Source organism: Hyla sarda, chromosome 3 (assembly GCF_029499605.1).
Source record: "Hyla sarda isolate aHylSar1 chromosome 3, aHylSar1.hap1, whole genome shotgun sequence".
Classification (NCBI taxonomy): Eukaryota; Metazoa; Chordata; class Amphibia; order Anura; family Hylidae; genus Hyla; species Hyla sarda.
In genome coordinates, this window is record NC_079191.1 from 429,171,825 (window position 1) to 429,190,876 (window position 19,052).

The following is a 19,052-nucleotide window of genomic DNA, read 5'->3' on the forward strand; positions in this document are numbered from 1 at the left end:
TCAAAAATGTCATGAAAATTGCTAAATCTGAAGGGACAGATGTTACAGAACTACAACTCCCAGCATGCCTGGGCAGTCGAGGCATGCTGAGAGTTGTAGTTTTGCAACATCTGGAGGGCTACTGTTTGGGCACCACTGTAACAGTGGTCTCCAAACTGTGACCCTCCAGATGTTGCAAAACTACAACTCCCAGCATTGCTGTCAGGGCATGCTGGGAGTTGCAGTTTGGCCTTCCTAGTGGTTGCCACAGTAAAAATCGTTTTACTTTCACTTTCAATTACCCCCCCCCCCCCCCCCCCACTGTCGATTCCCTACCTGAGCAAAGATCCAGCAGGCTCCTGCGAAGATCCCAGGTCCCCAGGCATCTTCTCCTGCAGGTACGGCCTCCATCTTCTTCCCAGATCCCCGTTCTGCGCTGCCATTGGTCAGAACTCTGTTCTGACTAATGGCAGGGGATAGGAGGAGATCGCAGCTTTGCGACCTCACTCCTATCCCTTAGGCTGATCGGGGCTGTTGCTGACAGCTCCGATCAGCCCTATTTTCCGGGTCATCGAGTCACCAGAGACCCGATCAGCCCGGAATTGGAGAAAATCGCATGTCTGAATTGACATGCGATTTTTTCCGATCGCCGACATGGGGGGGGGTCTCAGGACCCCCCTGGGCGATGTGCCGGGGTGCCTGCGGAATGATTTCGGCAGGCATCCGGATTTCCCACGGGCGTATGGATACGCCCTCGGTTCTTAAGGACTCGGAATGCAGGGCGTATCCATACGCCCTGTGTCCTGAAGAGCTATTATGTGTGTTTCTGGAATGAGCCCTGTCAGAACGCCATTTTAATTTCTATTATATCTATCAATAAATAATCACTATGAGGGAGATTTATCAAAACCTGTCCAGAGGAAAAGTTGCCCAGTTGCCCATAGCAACCAATCAGATCGCTTCTTTCGTTATTCAGAGGCTTTTTCAAAAATGAAAGAAGCGATCTGATTGGTTGCTATGGGCAACTCAGCAACTTTTCCTCTGGATGGGTTTTGATAAATCGTCCCCTATATGTTCAACTGGTCATATCTTGTGCATTTGTAGGCTTTATATACCTCGGGACTGTTTTTACATTTTAAGACTATGGCTAGATAGGACTAGTCATCTGGATTCCAAGCATATCTTTTTATCTCCACAGTCTTTTCCAATGCCGAGATATAAGCCTTTTTATTTAGTAATTATGTAAATGAGGCCCCAGTGCCCAGAGGACGTTCCCCAGCACAGGTAAGTCCAGCCATGTCCTCTTTTTTACCCCTCACTGGCCCACTCTCATCCACCTACTATGTCTGACTGGTAGATACCAGATAAAAGTCACGTGGGCTGGACTTTCCTGGGCTCCTGTTGTGCTGGGGAACACCCCCTGGGCACCTGAGCCTCATCTGCATAACTAAAAACTTGGCACTGGAAAGGACTATAGTGGTAAAAAAGGTATGGCCAGAATCCTGATGACCAGCCCTATCTAGCCATGTATTTATATACACCCTTGTTTTCCTGCTGGGATGTCCACTTTAAAGGGGGACGGGTTGCGGGGGTTGTGACGTCACACCCCGCTCCCTCAATGCCCATAAACTTGCATTGAGGGGGCAGGATGTGATGTCACGAGGGGCATGGCCATAACGTCACGACCCCCGCAGCCCACACCCAGAGTTCGGAACAGAATTTTCCATGTAATGCTTCATTTCACCTGCATTACCTAAACACTTGCTGCCAGGTTTTCCTGCTTAAATGGTTAGTAAATTAATTTTCATGTACAGTGATCCCTCAACAATGCTAAAGACAGTCCAGATCTGAGAAACGCGTCAATGGCTGGAAGAACCGACTAATCAGAATGGACATTCACTGGTAAAACACCTGTATAACTGAAGCATATGCATTGAATTCCTGTCTGGTAGCGCCCCCTACAGTACAGGGAGGTATTATATGTTCTGTACTCTTTACCTGTACCAGGGTTAGCTGCTCCTTTGGACACCAGGTGAGAGCGGCTCCATTTTACTGTTTTAGAACATTGCGTGTACTGTACAGGACCCTGAAGAAGCTTCTGTCCTCTACATCAATGGTAGTTAACTATTTTTGATGAGGGTCTGCTTAACCAGGTCCGAGCTGAACACTAAGGCCTGGTTCACACCTTAGCGTTCAAAGAGCAAACGAGCGAAGTGAAGGAAAGAGCAAACGAGCGACTGAAGTCTGGAGGATGTATGACCTGAATACTGCCACACACTGTACCCCTGAATATAATACTGCCACACACTGTACCCCTGAATATAATACTGCCACACACTGTACCCCTGAATATAATACTGCCACACACTGTACCCCTGAATATAATACTGCCACACACTGTACCCCTGATTATAATACTGCCACACACTGTACCCCTGAATAGAATACTGCCACACACTGTACCCCTGAATATAATACTGCCACACACTGTACCCTCAGAATATAATACTGCCACACACTGTATCACGAATATAATACTGCCACACACTGTACCTCGGAATATAATACTGCCACACACTGTACCCTCAGAATATAAAAGTAACGCACACTGGGCCCCTGAATATAATACTGCCACACACTGTACCCTCTGAATATAATACTAAACGCACACTGTACCCTCTGAATATAATACTGCCACACACTGTACCCTCTGAATAAAATATTGCCACACACTGTATCCTCTGAATAAAATACTGCCACACACTGTACCCTCTGAATATAATACGGCCACACACTGTACCCCTGAATATAATACTGCCACACAATGGGCCCCTGAATATAATACTGCCACACACTGTACCCCTGAATATAATACTGCCACACACTGTACCCTCTGAATATAATACTGCCGCACAATGGGCCCCTGAATATAATACTACCACACTGTACCCTCTGATTATAATACTGCCCCCCACTGTACACCTGAATATAATACTGCCGCACACTGTACCTCTGAATATAATACTGCTGCACACTGAGCCCCTGGTATATTACTGCCACACATTGGGCCCCTGGTATATTACTGCCATACACTGGGCCCATGGTATATTACTGCCACACACTGGGCCCATGGTATATTACTGCCACACACAGGGCCCCTGGTATATTACTGCCACACACAGGGCCCCTGAATATATCACTGCCACAAACTGTGCCCCATAAATATAATACTGCCACATACTGCACGCCCTGGATATAATCCTGCCACACACTGGGCCCCTGGTATACTACTACCACACACTGTGCCCCTGAATATAATACTACCACACACTGTACCCCTGAATATAATACTACCACACACTGTACCCCTGAATATAATACTACCACACACTGTACCCCTGAATATAATACTACCACACACTGTACCCCTGACTATAATACTACCACACACTGTGCCCCTGAATATATTACTGCCACACACTGTTCCCCTGGTATATTACTGCCACACGCTATACCCCCAAATACATTTTTGACAAACACTGTGCCCTGTACCAACTAATTGTACCTCTGTGCCCCAAAGAAGTATTGATGCCACTGTCCCCCAGAATTAATTATGCCACTGTGCCCCCAGGATTAATGATGCCGCTGTGCCCCCAGAATTAATGATGCCACTGTGCCCCATGAATTAAGGATGCCACTGTTCCCCTAGAATCAATTATGCCACTATGCCTTCATAATTAGTTATGCCACTGTGCCCCCAGAATTAATGATGCCACAGTCCCCCAGAATTAATGATGCCGCTGCGCCCCCAGAATGAATGATGTCGCTGTGCCCCCAGAATGAATGATGCGCTGTGCCCCCAGAATTAATGATGCCACAGTCCCCCAGAATTAATGATGTTGCTGTGCCCCCAGAATTAATGATGCAGCTGTGCCCCCCGTAATTAATGATGCCGCTGTACCCCCAGAATTATGCCACTGTGCTGTGCCCCCAGAATTATGCCACCCTGCCACCAGAATTAATGATGCCGCTATCCCCAAGAATTAATGATGCCGCTATCCCCAAGAATTAATGATGCCACTGTGCCCCAGAACTAAGGATGTCCCTGTGCCCCCAGAATTAACTATGCCCCTGTGCCCCCACATGAACTTTGCCACTGTGACACTCCAGCTGTTGCAAACTACAACTCCCATCATGCACAGACAGAAGGTCATGATGGGAGTTGTAGTTCTAAAACAACAGGTGGGGAAACACAAATATTTACCTGAGAGCTTAGGCTCCCGTCCCAGGTCCCGCACTGCTCCGCTGCTCTGGCCTCTTTTAGTCAGGCCTGGCCAGAGCAGATGATGCAGGCAGCGCTGATCGCACCGACTGCATCACAGGAGAAGCGCCGGGCAGGGAACTCAGCGCTCCCTTGCTCCGGGCCGCAGCTATTCATTTGTATCGGCGTCTTAGAGACACCTATACAAATGAATGAGGGGAGATCCGGCGGGTGGTCCGCCAGTAGAATACCCCTGCTCTACATAGACAGTGATTACAGCTTCCAGCAGATCTTTATTACTTTTATATGTAAGGATTTGCTTTATCTATATTAGTTATCTACTTATTTTTCTTTAATCCTCACTTTTTCCTATTTTTGGATGACATTTTGGTGCCTTTAGAACCAATTACCAGGTTTCTATAGAGTTCTGGTCTCAACATACAATGGTTTCAACATACAATGGTCGTCTTGGAAGCGATTAATATCATAACTTGAGGGACCACTGTACGTATTAGAAAAATTCTTATAAATGTTAATAACAATGGATCTTCATACAATATCAATAAATGCTAAATACTTACCCTGAGTTCTAGAAGGTTTCCCAAAGTAAAACTCTTATCTTTGGTTATCATTCGGCCAATAGTGAAGTGTATGAGGTCCCAATGCCTGACTTGAAGAGAGGGATTTCTTAAAGCTACGACAATAGGTAAACTTTGCTTAAAATCTGTAATGGATTCCTTCAAACCCATCACAAGGTCATTGGGTGGCAATCCTAAATAAATGACAAAAAATGGAAACCTAGTCAGAATGGTAATTAAAGGGGTTATCCAGGAAAAAACTTCTTTTTTATATATCAACTGGCTCCAGAAAGTTAAACAGATTTGTAAATTGATTATATTAAAAAATCTTAATCCTTTCAGTACTAATGAGCTGCTGAAGTTAAATTGTTCTTTTCTGTCTAAGTGCTCTCTGATGACAAGTATCTCGGGAACCGCCCAGTTTAGAAGCAAATCCCCATAGCAAACCTCTTCTAAACTGGGCAGTTCCCGAGACACGTGTCATCAGAGAGCACTGAGACAGAAAAGAACAACCTTAACTTCAGAAGCTCATAAGTACTGAAAGGATTAAGATTTTATTATAGAAGTCATTTACAAATCTGTTTAACTTTCGGGAGCCAGTTGATATATAAAAAAAGTTTTTTTCCTGGATAACCCCTTTAAAGTTGTACTCCGGTGGAAAACAAATTTTTTTTAATCAACTGGTGGCAGAATGTTAAATAGATTTTTAAATTACTTCTATTTAAAAATCTTTATCCTTCCAGTACTTATCAGCTGCTGTATGCTCCACAAGAAGTTCTTTTATTTTTGGATTTATTTTCTGTCTGACCACGGTGCTCTCTACTGACACCTCTGTCCATGTTAGGAACTGTCCAGAGTAGGAGCAAATCCCCATAGCAAACCTCTCCTGCTCTGGACAGTTCCTGACATGGACAGAGGTGTCAGCAGAAAGCACTGTGGTCAGACTGGAAAGAACGTGTAGTTGTGTAAACTTCCTCTAGAGCAAAAAGCAGCTGATAAATACTGGAAGGATTAAGAGTTTTAAATATAAGTAATTTATAAATCTGTATAACTTTCTGGCACCAGTTGATTTAAAAAAAAAATGTTTTCCACTGGAGTACCCCTTTAAGAGTCCTCTTCTTTCTTCTGATCTGTTATGGTGTAATGTTCCTTACCTTTCTCAAGCATAAACAAGGTATGGCTGAATCTATTCACGTCTCTCTGAATGAAATCCACGTTAAGAGTCTCAAATGAGGTTTGTCTCCACTCTGTGGACAATCTCCCCCATTCCTCTTTGGCCTCCCAGAGAAGCTTCCTCAAACTCAAGTCACATTCGATCTCGGAGAGCTCGGCGTTGAGCATCTGGGTGGTGACGCCATTTCCGGCACTCTTCTGTGACATAAGGACATCCATTAACCGGGCCTTCATCTGAGTCATCGAGCTCCCGAACCGTTCCTGGTAGCTGGAGTAACACCGGGCCTTGTTGGCAACGACCTCAAACTCTTCTAAGAGGCTGAAGAGAACTTCATTGGCTTCCAGTGGAAAAGTGTCGGCTTCCAGTAGTATTGGATTGTTCACCTGGTAATAGATAATAAGATGTAGATGTCAAATCAAGATAACGGTTTTACTGCTAACATTTAAATGGGTACTCCGCACCTAGACATCTTATCCCCTAGACATCTCGGCTGCGGCACCCCAGACATCCGAGGCACATAGCCAACTTTGCTCCCTGCCGGACAACTGGCAATCACCCCCGCGATCTCTCTGCTGCACCGGCATTCGTTTAGAGCGTCGTGTGCAGCGCCGGAGGCTCGTGAAAGTCACGGCCACACCCCACTCGTAACGTCACAGCCACGCCCCCTCAATGCAAATCTATGGGAGGGGGCGTGACGTCCGTCACGCCCCCTCCCATAGACTTGCATTGAGGGGGCGTAGCCGTGATGTCTCTAGTGGAGCGTGGCTGTGACGTCACGAGCCTCCGGCGCTGCACATGGCGCTCTAAACGAATGCCGATGCAGCAGAGAGATCGCGGGGGTTCCCAGCAGCAGGACCCTGTGATCAGACATCTTGTTCCCTATCCTTTGGTTAGGGGATAAGATGTCTAGGGACGGAGTACCCCTTTAAAAAGTACAATATCAAAAGGAAATCCTGTCTTCTCGAGAGACATGACCCAAGGTGGAACTACCCTTAAAGGGGTTATCCAGGAAAAAACTTTTTTTTTTTATATATATATATATATATATATATATATATATATATAACTAAACGGGATGAGTATTTAACTCAGGGCGAGTTCACCACTCCTGGTGTGACGGAGCTTTCAAGGGCCACTAAGCACTCCGCAGGCATTCTGGGTAGGGGAATATGCAAATCAGCTCATTACATCACCTTCTCAGGCGATGTTCCCTGGTATCAGCTTAGCTACAGTTACGGAATATAAAAAGCTAATCGGGATTAATGCCAAGCCAGAACTCTCTCTCCAGAAGGAAAGAGCACCCATCTGCAGACAGCTGTTTCTGCATGCTGCTGCTATCTCTATGGAATAAGGATATATATATATATATATATATATATATATATATTTATATTTATATAGTATACCCCTCCAGCTCTATTTGTATACTGCTGCTATTTGTATGGGATCAGGATATATAGTAGTTATACACCTCCCCTCCAGCTCTATTTTTATACTGCTGCTATTTGTATGGAATCAGGATATATAGTAGTTATACACCTCCCCTCCAGCTCTATCTGTATACTGCTGATCCTATCTCTATGGGATCAGTATATACAGTCATGGCCGTAAATGTTGGCACCCCTGATATTTTTCAAGAAAATGAAGTATTTCTCACAGAAAAGGATTGCAGTAACACATGTTTTGCTATACACATGTTTATTCCCTTTGTGTGTATTGGAACTAAACCAAAAAAGGAAGGAAAAAAAGCAAATTGGACATGATGTCACCAAACTCCAAAAATGGGCTGGGCAAAATTATTGGCACCCTTAACTTAATATTTGGTTGCTCAACCTTTGGAAAAAATAACTGAAATCAGTGTCTTCCTATAACCATCAATAAGCTTCTTACACCTCTCAGCCGGAATGTTGGACCACTCTTCCTATAACCATCAATAAGCTTCTTACACCTCTCAGCCGGAATGTTGGACCACTCTTCCTTTACAAACTGCTCCAGGTCTTATTGGAAGGCGCCTTTTCACAACAGCAATTTTAAGATCTCTCCACAGGTGATCAATGGGATTTAGATCTGGACTCATTGCTGACACTTCAGAACTCTCCAGCGCTTTGTTGCCCTCCATTTCTGGGACTTTTTGACGTATATTTGGGGTCATTTTCCTGCTGGAAGACCCAAGATCTCGGACACAAACCCAGCTTTCTGACACTGAGCTGTACAGTGCGACCCAAAATCCATTGGTAATCCTCCGATTTCATGATGTCTTGTACACATTCAAGGCCCCCAGTGCCAGAGGCAGCAAAACAACCCCAAAACATCATTGACCTCCACCATATTTCACTGTAGGTACTGTGTAAGTACTGGAAGGATTAAGATTTTTAAATAGAAGTAATTTACAAATCTGTATAACTTTCTGGCACCAGTTGATTCAAAGGGGTATTCCAGGAAAAACTTTGTTTTTTTTATATATCAACTGGCTCCAGAAAGTTAAACAGATTTGTAAATTACTTCTATTAAAAAATCTTAATCCTTGCAATAATTATCAGCTGCTGAAGTTGAGTTGTTCTTTTCTGTCTGGCAACAGTGCTGACATCTCTGCTTGTCTTGGGAACTGCACAGAGTAGAAGAGGTTTGCTATGGGGATTTGCTTCTACTCTGGACATTTCCCGAGACAGGTGTCATCAGAGAGCACTTAGACAGAAAAGAACAACTCAACTTCAGCAGCTCATTAGTACTGAAAGGATTAAGATTTTTTTAATAGAAGTAATTTACAAATCTGTTTACCTTTCTGGAGCCAGTTGATATATATATATATATATATATACACAGTGGTCCCTCAACTTACCATGGTAATCCGTTCCAAATGGACCATCGTTTGTTGAAACCATCGTATGTTGAGGGATCCGTGCAATGTAAAGTATAGGACAGTGGTCTACAAACTGCGGACCTCCAGATGTTGCAAAACTACAACACTCAGCATGCCCGGACAGCCGTTGGCTGTCCGGGCATGCTGGGTGTTGTAGTTTTGCAACATCTGGAGGTCCGCAGGTTGAAGACCACTGTTAGAAAAAGTTGTACTCACCTGTCACCGCCACTCCGGACCGTCACCGCTGCCCTGGATGTCGCCTTCCATCGCTGTCGCTGCGTCCCCAGGGTGTCCCCGACTCTCCGGCAAGGCCTCTGCTTCCCCGGCATCCTCGCTCTCCGTCGCCGCCATCACGTCGCTACGCACGCCGCTCCTATTGGATGACGGGACGACGTGCGCAGCGGCGTGATGGCGACGATGGAGAGCGCCGGCAATGGAGGGGATCCCAAAGAGGACGCGCCGGAGCCCCGAGGACAGGTAAGTGATCGTCAGCGGACCACACGGGGCACCGTAAACGGCTATCCGGTGGCAGCTGAAGCAGTCTGCGCTGCCGGATAGCCGTTTATGCGATGGCCCCGACATACAAAAGCATCGTATGTTGATGCTGCCTGAAATGATCGTATGTCGGGGCCATCGTAGGTCGAGGGGTCACTGTGTATATATATATATATATATAAGTTTTTTCCTGGATAGCTCCTTTAAAAAAAAAAAAAATTCAAGTGGAGTACCCCTTTAAGTTTCTGTAGACCTGATAACTTCGGCGCAAACTTCTTGCAGTTTGTTCGTCACATACTTGCTAAACTTGATTATCCTACTTACACTTTGCCGCTCTAATCTGCTTAAGTGGAAGCTTCAGATTTTCGTTAAAAAAAAAAAAAAAAAAAAAGGACCCACATGCAAAACTAGTAGCACGCTGAGCACCAAAAGACACAGAAACCCCAGAGTAAGTGGGAAAAAAACCTACTTTGATCTTAAACTCCATTAAGTGAAAGTGCAGGTTTGAGATGTACTTGTCCAAATCCCCGCTGAACCGAACAATGTCTTCATCCTTTTTAGCTTCACAGAACAGAACGGCCGATTTCAGCTGCTGGAAGCTGGGAATAAGACTTTGATACAGAGCCGTTTCTTCTGAGGGAATTTTGATGCCGTAGTCTTTGGCGACTGAGTAGAGCTGGATGACTGCGCTGTATTGTCGCTCCAGGGAGAGAAGCTCGGAAGAGATCTGTCCGAGAAACGTCAAGTGCTGCACGAACTCCTCCACCTGGGTCAGATCCACGTTCAGTCTTTGTAGAGATCTATGGATGACCTGAAAAAGAAGAGAATGGAAAAGATGACGGGGGTCATTCAAGTAGCTATATTATAGAGTGCAAAAATAGTATCATAAACCATATACAGTAAGAGAGCACTTAGACAGAAAAGAACAACTCAACTTCAGCAGCTCATAAATTCTGAAAGGATTAAGATCAATCTTGTAAATTACAAATCTGTTTAACTTTCTAGAGCCAGTTGATTGTATATATATATATATATATATATATATATATATATATATATAAATAAAAGTTTTTTCCTGGATAGCCCCTTTACAATAGCCTCAACATACAATAGTTTCAACATACAATGATTTTTTCTGGACCATTGTAACTTGAAAACAGACTCAACATACAATGTACAGACAGTCCAGATCTGTGAAATGTATCAATGGCCGGAAGAGCCGACCAATCAGAATGGGCATTCACTGGTAAAACCCCTGTATTACTGAAGTGCATGCACTGACTGGTGTCTGGTAGCGCCCCCTACAGTACAGGGAGGTATTACATGTTCTGTACTCTTTACCTGTATTACTGAAGTGTATGCACTGACTGGTGTCTGGTAGCGCCCCCTACAGTACAGGGAGGTATTACATGTTCTGTACTCTATACCTGTATTACTGAAGTGTATGCACTGACTGGTGTCTGGTAGCGCCCCCTACAGTACAGGTAGGTATTACATGTTCTGTACTCTTTACCTGTATTACTGAATTGTATGCACTGACTGGTGTCTGGTAGCGCCCCCTACAGTACAGGGAGGTATTACATGTTCTGTATACTCTTTACCTGTATTATTGAAGTGTATGCACTGACTGATGTCTGGTAGCGCCCCCTACAGTACAGGGAGGTATTACATGTTCTGTACTCTTTACCTGTATTACTGAAGTGTATGCACTGACTGATGTCTGGTAGCGCCCCCTACAGTACAGGGAGGTATTACATGTTCTGTACACTTTACCTGTACCAGGGTTAGCTGCTCCTTTTGACACCAGGTGAGGGCGACTCCATGTTACTTTTTTTTTTAGGACACTGCGTGTACTGTACAGGACCCCGAAGAATCTCCTGTCCTCAACACAGACCAGTGTTTCCCAAGCAGGGTGCCCCCAGCTGTTGCAAAACTACAACTCCCAGCATACCCGGACAGCCTTTGGCTGTCCGGGCATGCTGGGAGTTGTAGTTTTGCAACAGCTGGAGGCTCCATGCTTGGGAAACACTGACATAGAAAGTGATTTACAGCTCCCAGCAGATCTTTCTTAGGCTGGGTCCACACTACGTTTTCTCCCATACAGGAGCGCATACGGCAGGAGGGAGCTAAAACCTCGCGCTCCCGTATGTGACCGTATGCGCTCCCGTATGTCATTCACTTCAATGAGCCGACCGGAGTGAAACGTTCGGTCCGGTCGGCTCATTTTTGCGCCGTATGCGCTTTTACAACCGGACCTAAAACCGTGGTTGACCATGGTTTTAGGTCCGGTTGTAAAAGCGCATACGGCGCAAAAATTAGCCGACCGGACCGAACGTTTCACTCCGGTCGGCTCATTGAAGTGAATGACATACGGGAGCGCATACGGTCACATACGGGAGCGCGAGGTTTTAGCTCCCTCCTGCCGTATGCGCTCCCGTATGGGACAAAACGTAGTGTGGACCCAGCCTTACTGTTATATGGAAGGATTTGCTTTATCTATATCATTTATTTACTTATTTTCCTTTAATCCTCACTTTTTCCTATTTTGGATGACATTTTGGTGCCTTTAGAACCAATTACCAGGTTTCCATAGAGTTCTGGTCTCAACGTACAATGGTTTCAACATACAATGGTTGTCCTGGAACCAATTAATATTGTAACTTGAGGGACCACTGTAATGCCATAATAATATAATGATCTAGTGCACATGTAACATGCTACACTGCTCAAAAACATAAAGGGAACACAAACAACACAATGTAACTCCAAGTCAATGACACTTGTGTGAAATCCCACTGTCCACTCAGGAAGAACACTGATTGACAATCAATTTCACATGGAACAGACAACAGGTGGAAATTATAGGCAATTAGCAAGACACCCCAATAAAGAAGTGGTTCTGCAGGTGGTGACGACAGATCACTTCTCAGTTACTATGCTTAACGGCTGATGTTTTGGTCACTTTTGAATGCTGGCGGTGCTTTCACTCTAGTGGTAGTATGAGATGGAGTCTACAACCCACACAAGTGGCTCAGGAAGGGCAGCTCATCCAGGATGGCACATCAATGCAAGCTGTGGGAAGAAGGTTTGCTGTGTCTGTCAGCGTAGTGTCCAGAGCATGGAGGCGCTACCAGGAGACAGGCCAGTACATCAGGAGACGTGGAGGAGGCCATAGGAGGGCAACAACCCAGCAGCAGGACCGCTACCTCTGCCTTTGTGCAAGGAGGAGCACTGCCAGAGCCCTGCAAAATGACCTCCAGCAGGCCACAAATGGGAATGTGTCCACCCAAACGGTCAGAAACAGACTCCATGAGGGTGGTATGAGGGCCCGACGTCCACAGGTGGGGGTTGTGCTTACAGCCCAACACCGTGCAGGACGTTTGGCATTTGCCAGAGAACACCAAGATTGTCAAATTCGGCACTGGTGCCCTGTGCTCTTCACAGATGAAAGCAGGTTCACAATGAGCACATGTGACAGACGTGTCTGGAGATGCCGTGGAGAACGTTCTGCTGCCTGCAACATCCTTCAGCATGACCGGTTTGGCGGTGGGTCTGTAATGGTGTGGGGTGCCAGACCGACGTGACAGAGTCTGGAGATGCCGTGGGGAATGTTCTGCTGCCTGCAACATCCTCCAGCATGACCGGTTTGGCGGTGGGTCAGTAATAGTGTGGGGTGGCATTTCTTTGGGGGCCACACAGCCCTCCATGTGCTTGCCAGAGGTAGCTTGACTTCCATTAGGTACCGAGATGAGATCCTCAGACCCCTTGTGAGACCATATGCTGGTGCGGTTTGCCCTGGGTTCCTCCTAATACAAGACAATGCTAGACCTCATGTGGCTGGAGTGTGTCAGCAGTTCCTGCAAGAGGAAGACATTGATGCTATGGACTGGCCGCCCGTTCCCCAGACCTGAATCCGATTGAGCACATCTGGGACGTCTCGCTCCATCCACCATAGACTGTCCAGGTGTTGGCGGATGCTTTAGTCCAGGTCTGGGAGGACATCCCTCAGGAGACCATCCTCCACCTCATCAGGATCATGCCCAGGCGTTGTAGGGAGGTCATACGGGCACGTGGAGGCCACACACACTACTGAGCCTCATTGTGACTTGTATTAAGGACATTACATAAAGTTGGATCAGCCTGTAGTGGGATTTTCCACTGTGATTTTGAGTGTGACTCCATATCCAGACCTCCATGGGTTGAAACATTTGATTTCCAATGATAATTTGGGTGATTTTGTCGCCAGCACATTCAACTATGTAAAGACGAAAGTATTTCATACGATTAGTTCATTCAGATCTAGGATGTGTTATCTTAGTGTTCACTTTATTTTTTTGAGCAGTGTATATAGTGCCATAATAATATAATGATCCAGTGTACAGGTAACATACTATATAGTGCCATAATAATATAATGATCCAGTGTACAGGTAACATACTATATAGTGCCATAATAATATAATGATCCAGTGTACAGGTAACATACTATATAGTGCCATAATAATATAATGATCCAGTGTACAGGTAACATACTATATAGTGCCATAATAATATAATGATCCAGTGTACAGGTAACATACTATATAGTGCCATAATAATATAATGATCCAGTGTACAGGTAACATACTATATAGTGCCATAATAATATAATGATCCAGTGTACAGGTAACATACTATATAGTGCCATAATAATATAATGATCCAGTGTACAGGTAACATACTATATAGTGCCATAATAATATAATGATCCAGTGTACAGGTAACATACTATATAGTGCCATAATAATATAATGATCCAGTGTACATGTAACATACTATATAGTGCCACAATAATATAATGAACCAGTGTACAGGTAACATACTATATAGTGCCATAATAATATAATGATCCAGTGTACAGGTAACATACTATATAGTGCCATAATAATATAATGATCCAGTGTACAGGTAACATACTATATAGTGCCATAATAATATAATGATCCAGTGTACAGGTAACATACTATATAGTGCCATAATAATATAATGATTCAGTGTACAGGTAACATACTATATAGTGCCATAATAATATAATGATCCAGTGTACAGGTAACATACTATATAGTGCCATAATAATATAATGATTCAGTGTACAGGTAACATACTATATAGTGCCATAATAATATAATGATTCAGTGTACAGGTAACATACTATATAGTGCCATAATAATATAATGATCCAGTGTACAGGTAACATACTATATAGTGCCATAATAATATAATGATTCAGTGTACAGGTAACATACTATATAGTGCCATAATAATATAATGATCCAGTGTACAGGTAACATACTATATAGTGCCATAATAATATAATGATCCAGTGTACAGGTAACATACTATATAGTGCCATAATAATATAATGATCCAGTGTACAGGTAACATACTATATAGTGCCATAATAATATAATGATCCAGTGTACAGGTAACATACTATATAGTGCCATAATAATATAATGATTCAGTGTACAGGTAACATACTATATAGTGCCATAATAATATAATGATCCAGTGTACAGGTAACATACTATATAGTGCCATAATAATATAATGATTCAGTGTACAGGTAACATACTATATAGTGCCATAATAATATAATGATCCAGTGTACAGGTAACATACTATATAGTGCCATAATAATATAATGATTCAGTGTACAGGTAACATACTATATAGTGCCATAATAATATAATGATTCAGTGTACAGGTAACATACTATATAGTGCCATAATAATATAATGATCCAGTGTACAGGTAACATACTATATAGTGCCATAATAATATAATGATCCAGTGTACAGGTAACATACTATATAGTGCCATAATAATATAATGATTCAGTGTACAGGTAACATACTATATAGTGCCATAATAATATAATGATCCAGTGTACAGGTAACATACTATATAGTGCCATAATAATATAATGATCCAGTGTACAGGTAACATACTATATAGTGCCATAATAATATAATGATCCAGTGTACAGGTAACATACTATATAGTGCCATAATAATATAATGATTCAGTGTACAGGTAACATACTATATAGTGCCATAATAATATAATGATCCAGTGTACAGGTAACATACTATATAGTGCCATAATAATATAATGATTCAGTGTACAGGTAACATACTATATAGTGCCATAATAATATAATGATTCAGTGTACAGGTAACATACTATACAGTGACTAAAAAACATAAAGGAACCAGTGCACATGTAACATACTATATTTCCAAGTAAAACAATATTACTGTACACTGGCAACCATACTATATAGGGCTGAAGTAACGTTACCATATAGTACAAGATAATATGATGCAGCCAGAGAGGATATGAATGACACTCAGTTATCTCTGTATATAAATATACTAGTGGGGGAGATTTATTAAAACTTGTCCAGATTAAAGGTTGCTGAGTTGGGATATGTGATCGTGTGTCATATGGGATATGTATCGTGTGTCATATGGGATATGTATCGTGTTTCATATGGGATATGTATCGTGTGTCATATGGGATATGTGACCGTGTGTCATATGGGATATGTGACCGTGTGTCATATGGGATATGTGACCGTGTGTCATATGGGATATGTGATCGTGTGTCATATGGGATATGTGATCGTGTGTCATATGGGATATGTATCGTGTGTCATATGGGATATGTATCGTGTGTCATATGGGATATGTATCGTGTGTCATATGGGATATGTATCGTGTGTCATATGGGATATGTGACCGAGTGTCATATGGGATATGTATCGTGTGTCATATGGGATATGTGATCGTGTGTCATATGGGATATGTGATCGTGTGTCATATGGGATATGTATCGTGTGTCATATGGGATATGTATCGTGTGTCATATGGGATATGTGACCGAGTGTCATATGGGATATGTGATCGTGTGTCATATGGGATATGTATCGTGTGTCATATGGGATATGTGACCGAGTGTCATATGGGATATGTGATCGTGTGTCATATGGGATATGTATCGTGTGTCATATGGGATATGTATCGTGTGTCATATGGGATATGTATCGTGTGTCATATGGGATATGTGACCGAGTGTCATATGGGATATGTAATCATGTGTCATATGGGATATGTATCGTGTGTCATATGGGATATGTATCGTGTGTCATATGGGATATGTGATCGTGTGTCATATGGGATATGTGATCGTGTGTCATATGGGATATGTATCGTGTGTCATATGGGATATGTATCGTGTGTCATATGGGATATGTATCGTGTGTCATATGGGATATGTATCGTGTGTCATATGGGATATGTATCGTGTGTCATATGGGATATGTATCGTGTGTCCTATGGGATATGTGATCGTGTGTCATATGGGATATGTGATCGTGTGTCATATGGGATATGTGATCGTGTGTCATATGGGATATGTATCGTGTGTCATATGGGATATGTATCGTGTGTCATATGGGATATGTGACCGAGTGTCATATGGGATATGTGATCGTGTGTCATATGGGATATGTGATCGTGTGTCATATGGGATATGTATCGTGTGTCATATGGGATATGTATCGTGTGTCATATGGGATATGTGACCGAGTGTCATATGGGATATGTGATCGTGTGTCATATGGGATATGTATCGTGTGTCATATGGGATATGTGACCGAGTGTCAAATGGGATATGTGATCGTGTGTCATATGGGATATGTATCGTGTGTCATATGAGATATGTGACCGAGTATCATATGGGATATGTATCGTGTGTCATATGGGATATGTATCGTGTGTCATATGGGATATGTGATCGTGTGTCATATGGGATATGTATCGTGTGTCATATGGGATATGTATCGTGTGTCATATGGGATATGTGACCGAGTGTCATATGGGATATGTATCGTGTGTCATATGGGATATGTGACCGAGTGTCATATGGGATATGTATCGTGTGTCATATGGGATATGTATCGTGTGTCATATGGGATATGTGACCGAGTGTCATATGGGATATGTATCGTGTGTCATATGGGATATGTATCGTGTGTCATATGGGATATGTATCGAGTGTCATATGGGATATGTAACCGTGTGTCATATGGGATATGTATCATGTGTCATATGGGATATGTATCGTGTGTCATATGGGATATGTGATCGTGTGTCATATGGGATATGTGACCGAGTGTCATATGGGATATGTGATCGTGTGTCATATGGGATATGTATCGTGTGTCATATGGGATATGTATCGTGTGTCATATGGGATATGTGACCGTGTGTCATATGGGATATGTATCGTGTGTCATATGGGATATGTGACCGTGTGTCATATGGGATATGTGACCGTGTGTCATATGGGATATGTGACCGAGTGTCATATGGGATATGTATCGAGTGTCATATGGGATATGTATCGTGTGTCATATGGGATATGTATCGTGTGTCATATGGGATATGTGATCGTGTGTCATATGGGATATGTATCGTGTGACATATGGGATATGTATCGTGTGTCATATGGGATATGTATCGTGTGTCATATGGGATATGTATCGTGTGTCATATGGGATATGTATCGTGTGTCATATGGGATATGTACCGTGTTTCATATGGGATATGTGACCGTGTGTCATATGGGATATGTGACCGAGTGTCATATGGGATATGTATCGTGTGTCATATGGGATATGTATCGTGTGTCATATGGGATATGTATCGTGTGTCATATGGGATATGTATTGTGTGTCATATGGGATATGTATCGTGTGACATATGGGATATGTATCGTGTGTCATATGGGATATGTGACCGTGTGTCATATGGGATATGTATCGTGTGTCATATGGGATATGTATCGTGTGTCATATGGGATATGTATCGTGTGTCATATGGGATATGTGATCGTGTGTCATATGGGATATGTATCGTGTGACATATGGGATATGTATCGTGTGTCATATGGGATATGTGACCGTGCGTCATATGGGATACGTATCGTGTGTCATATGGGATATGTATCGTGTGTCATATGGGATATGTATCGTGTGTCATATGGGATATGTATCGTGTGTCATATGGGATATGTATCGTGTGTCATATGGGATATGTATCGTGTGTCATATGGGATATGTATCGTGTGTCATATGGGATATGTATCGTGTGTCATATGGGATATGTATCGTGTGTCATATGGGATATGTGATCGTGTGTCATATGGGATATGTATCGTGTGTCATATGGGATATGTATCGTGTGTCATATGGGATATGTATCGTGTGTCATATGGGATATGTATCGTGTGTCATATGGGATATGTGATCGTGTGTCATATGGGATATGTGACCGTGTGTCATATGGGATATGTATCGTGTGTCATATGGGATATGTGATCGTGTGTCATATGGGATATGTATCGTGTGTCATATGGGATATGTATCGTGTGTCATATGGGATATGTGATCGTGTGTCATATGGGATATGTATCCTGTGTCATATGGGATATGTATCGTGTGTCATATGGGATATGTGATCGTGTGTCATATGGGATATGTATCGTGTGTCATATGGGATATGTATCCTGTGTCATATGGGATATGTATCGTGTGTCATATGGGATATGTGATCGTGTGTCATATGGGATATGTATCGTGTGTCATATGGGATATGTATCG

At 43.0% G+C, this 19,052-nt stretch overlaps 1 protein-coding gene across 3 annotated transcripts in view; it reads right to left on the minus strand.

Moving 5' to 3' along the window:
* DNAH14 (dynein axonemal heavy chain 14) overlaps nucleotides 1-19,052 on the minus strand; it is a 410,501-nt gene that overhangs the window by 294,414 nt on the left and 97,035 nt on the right. For all 3 annotated transcript variants that reach the window (XM_056568451.1, XM_056568450.1, XM_056568452.1), the window contains exons 18-20: nucleotides 9,817-10,158; nucleotides 5,973-6,375; nucleotides 4,822-5,012 (exon numbers count right to left, since the gene is read on the minus strand). In XM_056568451.1, the coding sequence (XP_056424426.1) occupies nucleotides 4,822-5,012; nucleotides 5,973-6,375; nucleotides 9,817-10,158 (936 nt within the window). The remainder of the gene's footprint in view (nucleotides 1-4,821; nucleotides 5,013-5,972; nucleotides 6,376-9,816; nucleotides 10,159-19,052) is intronic.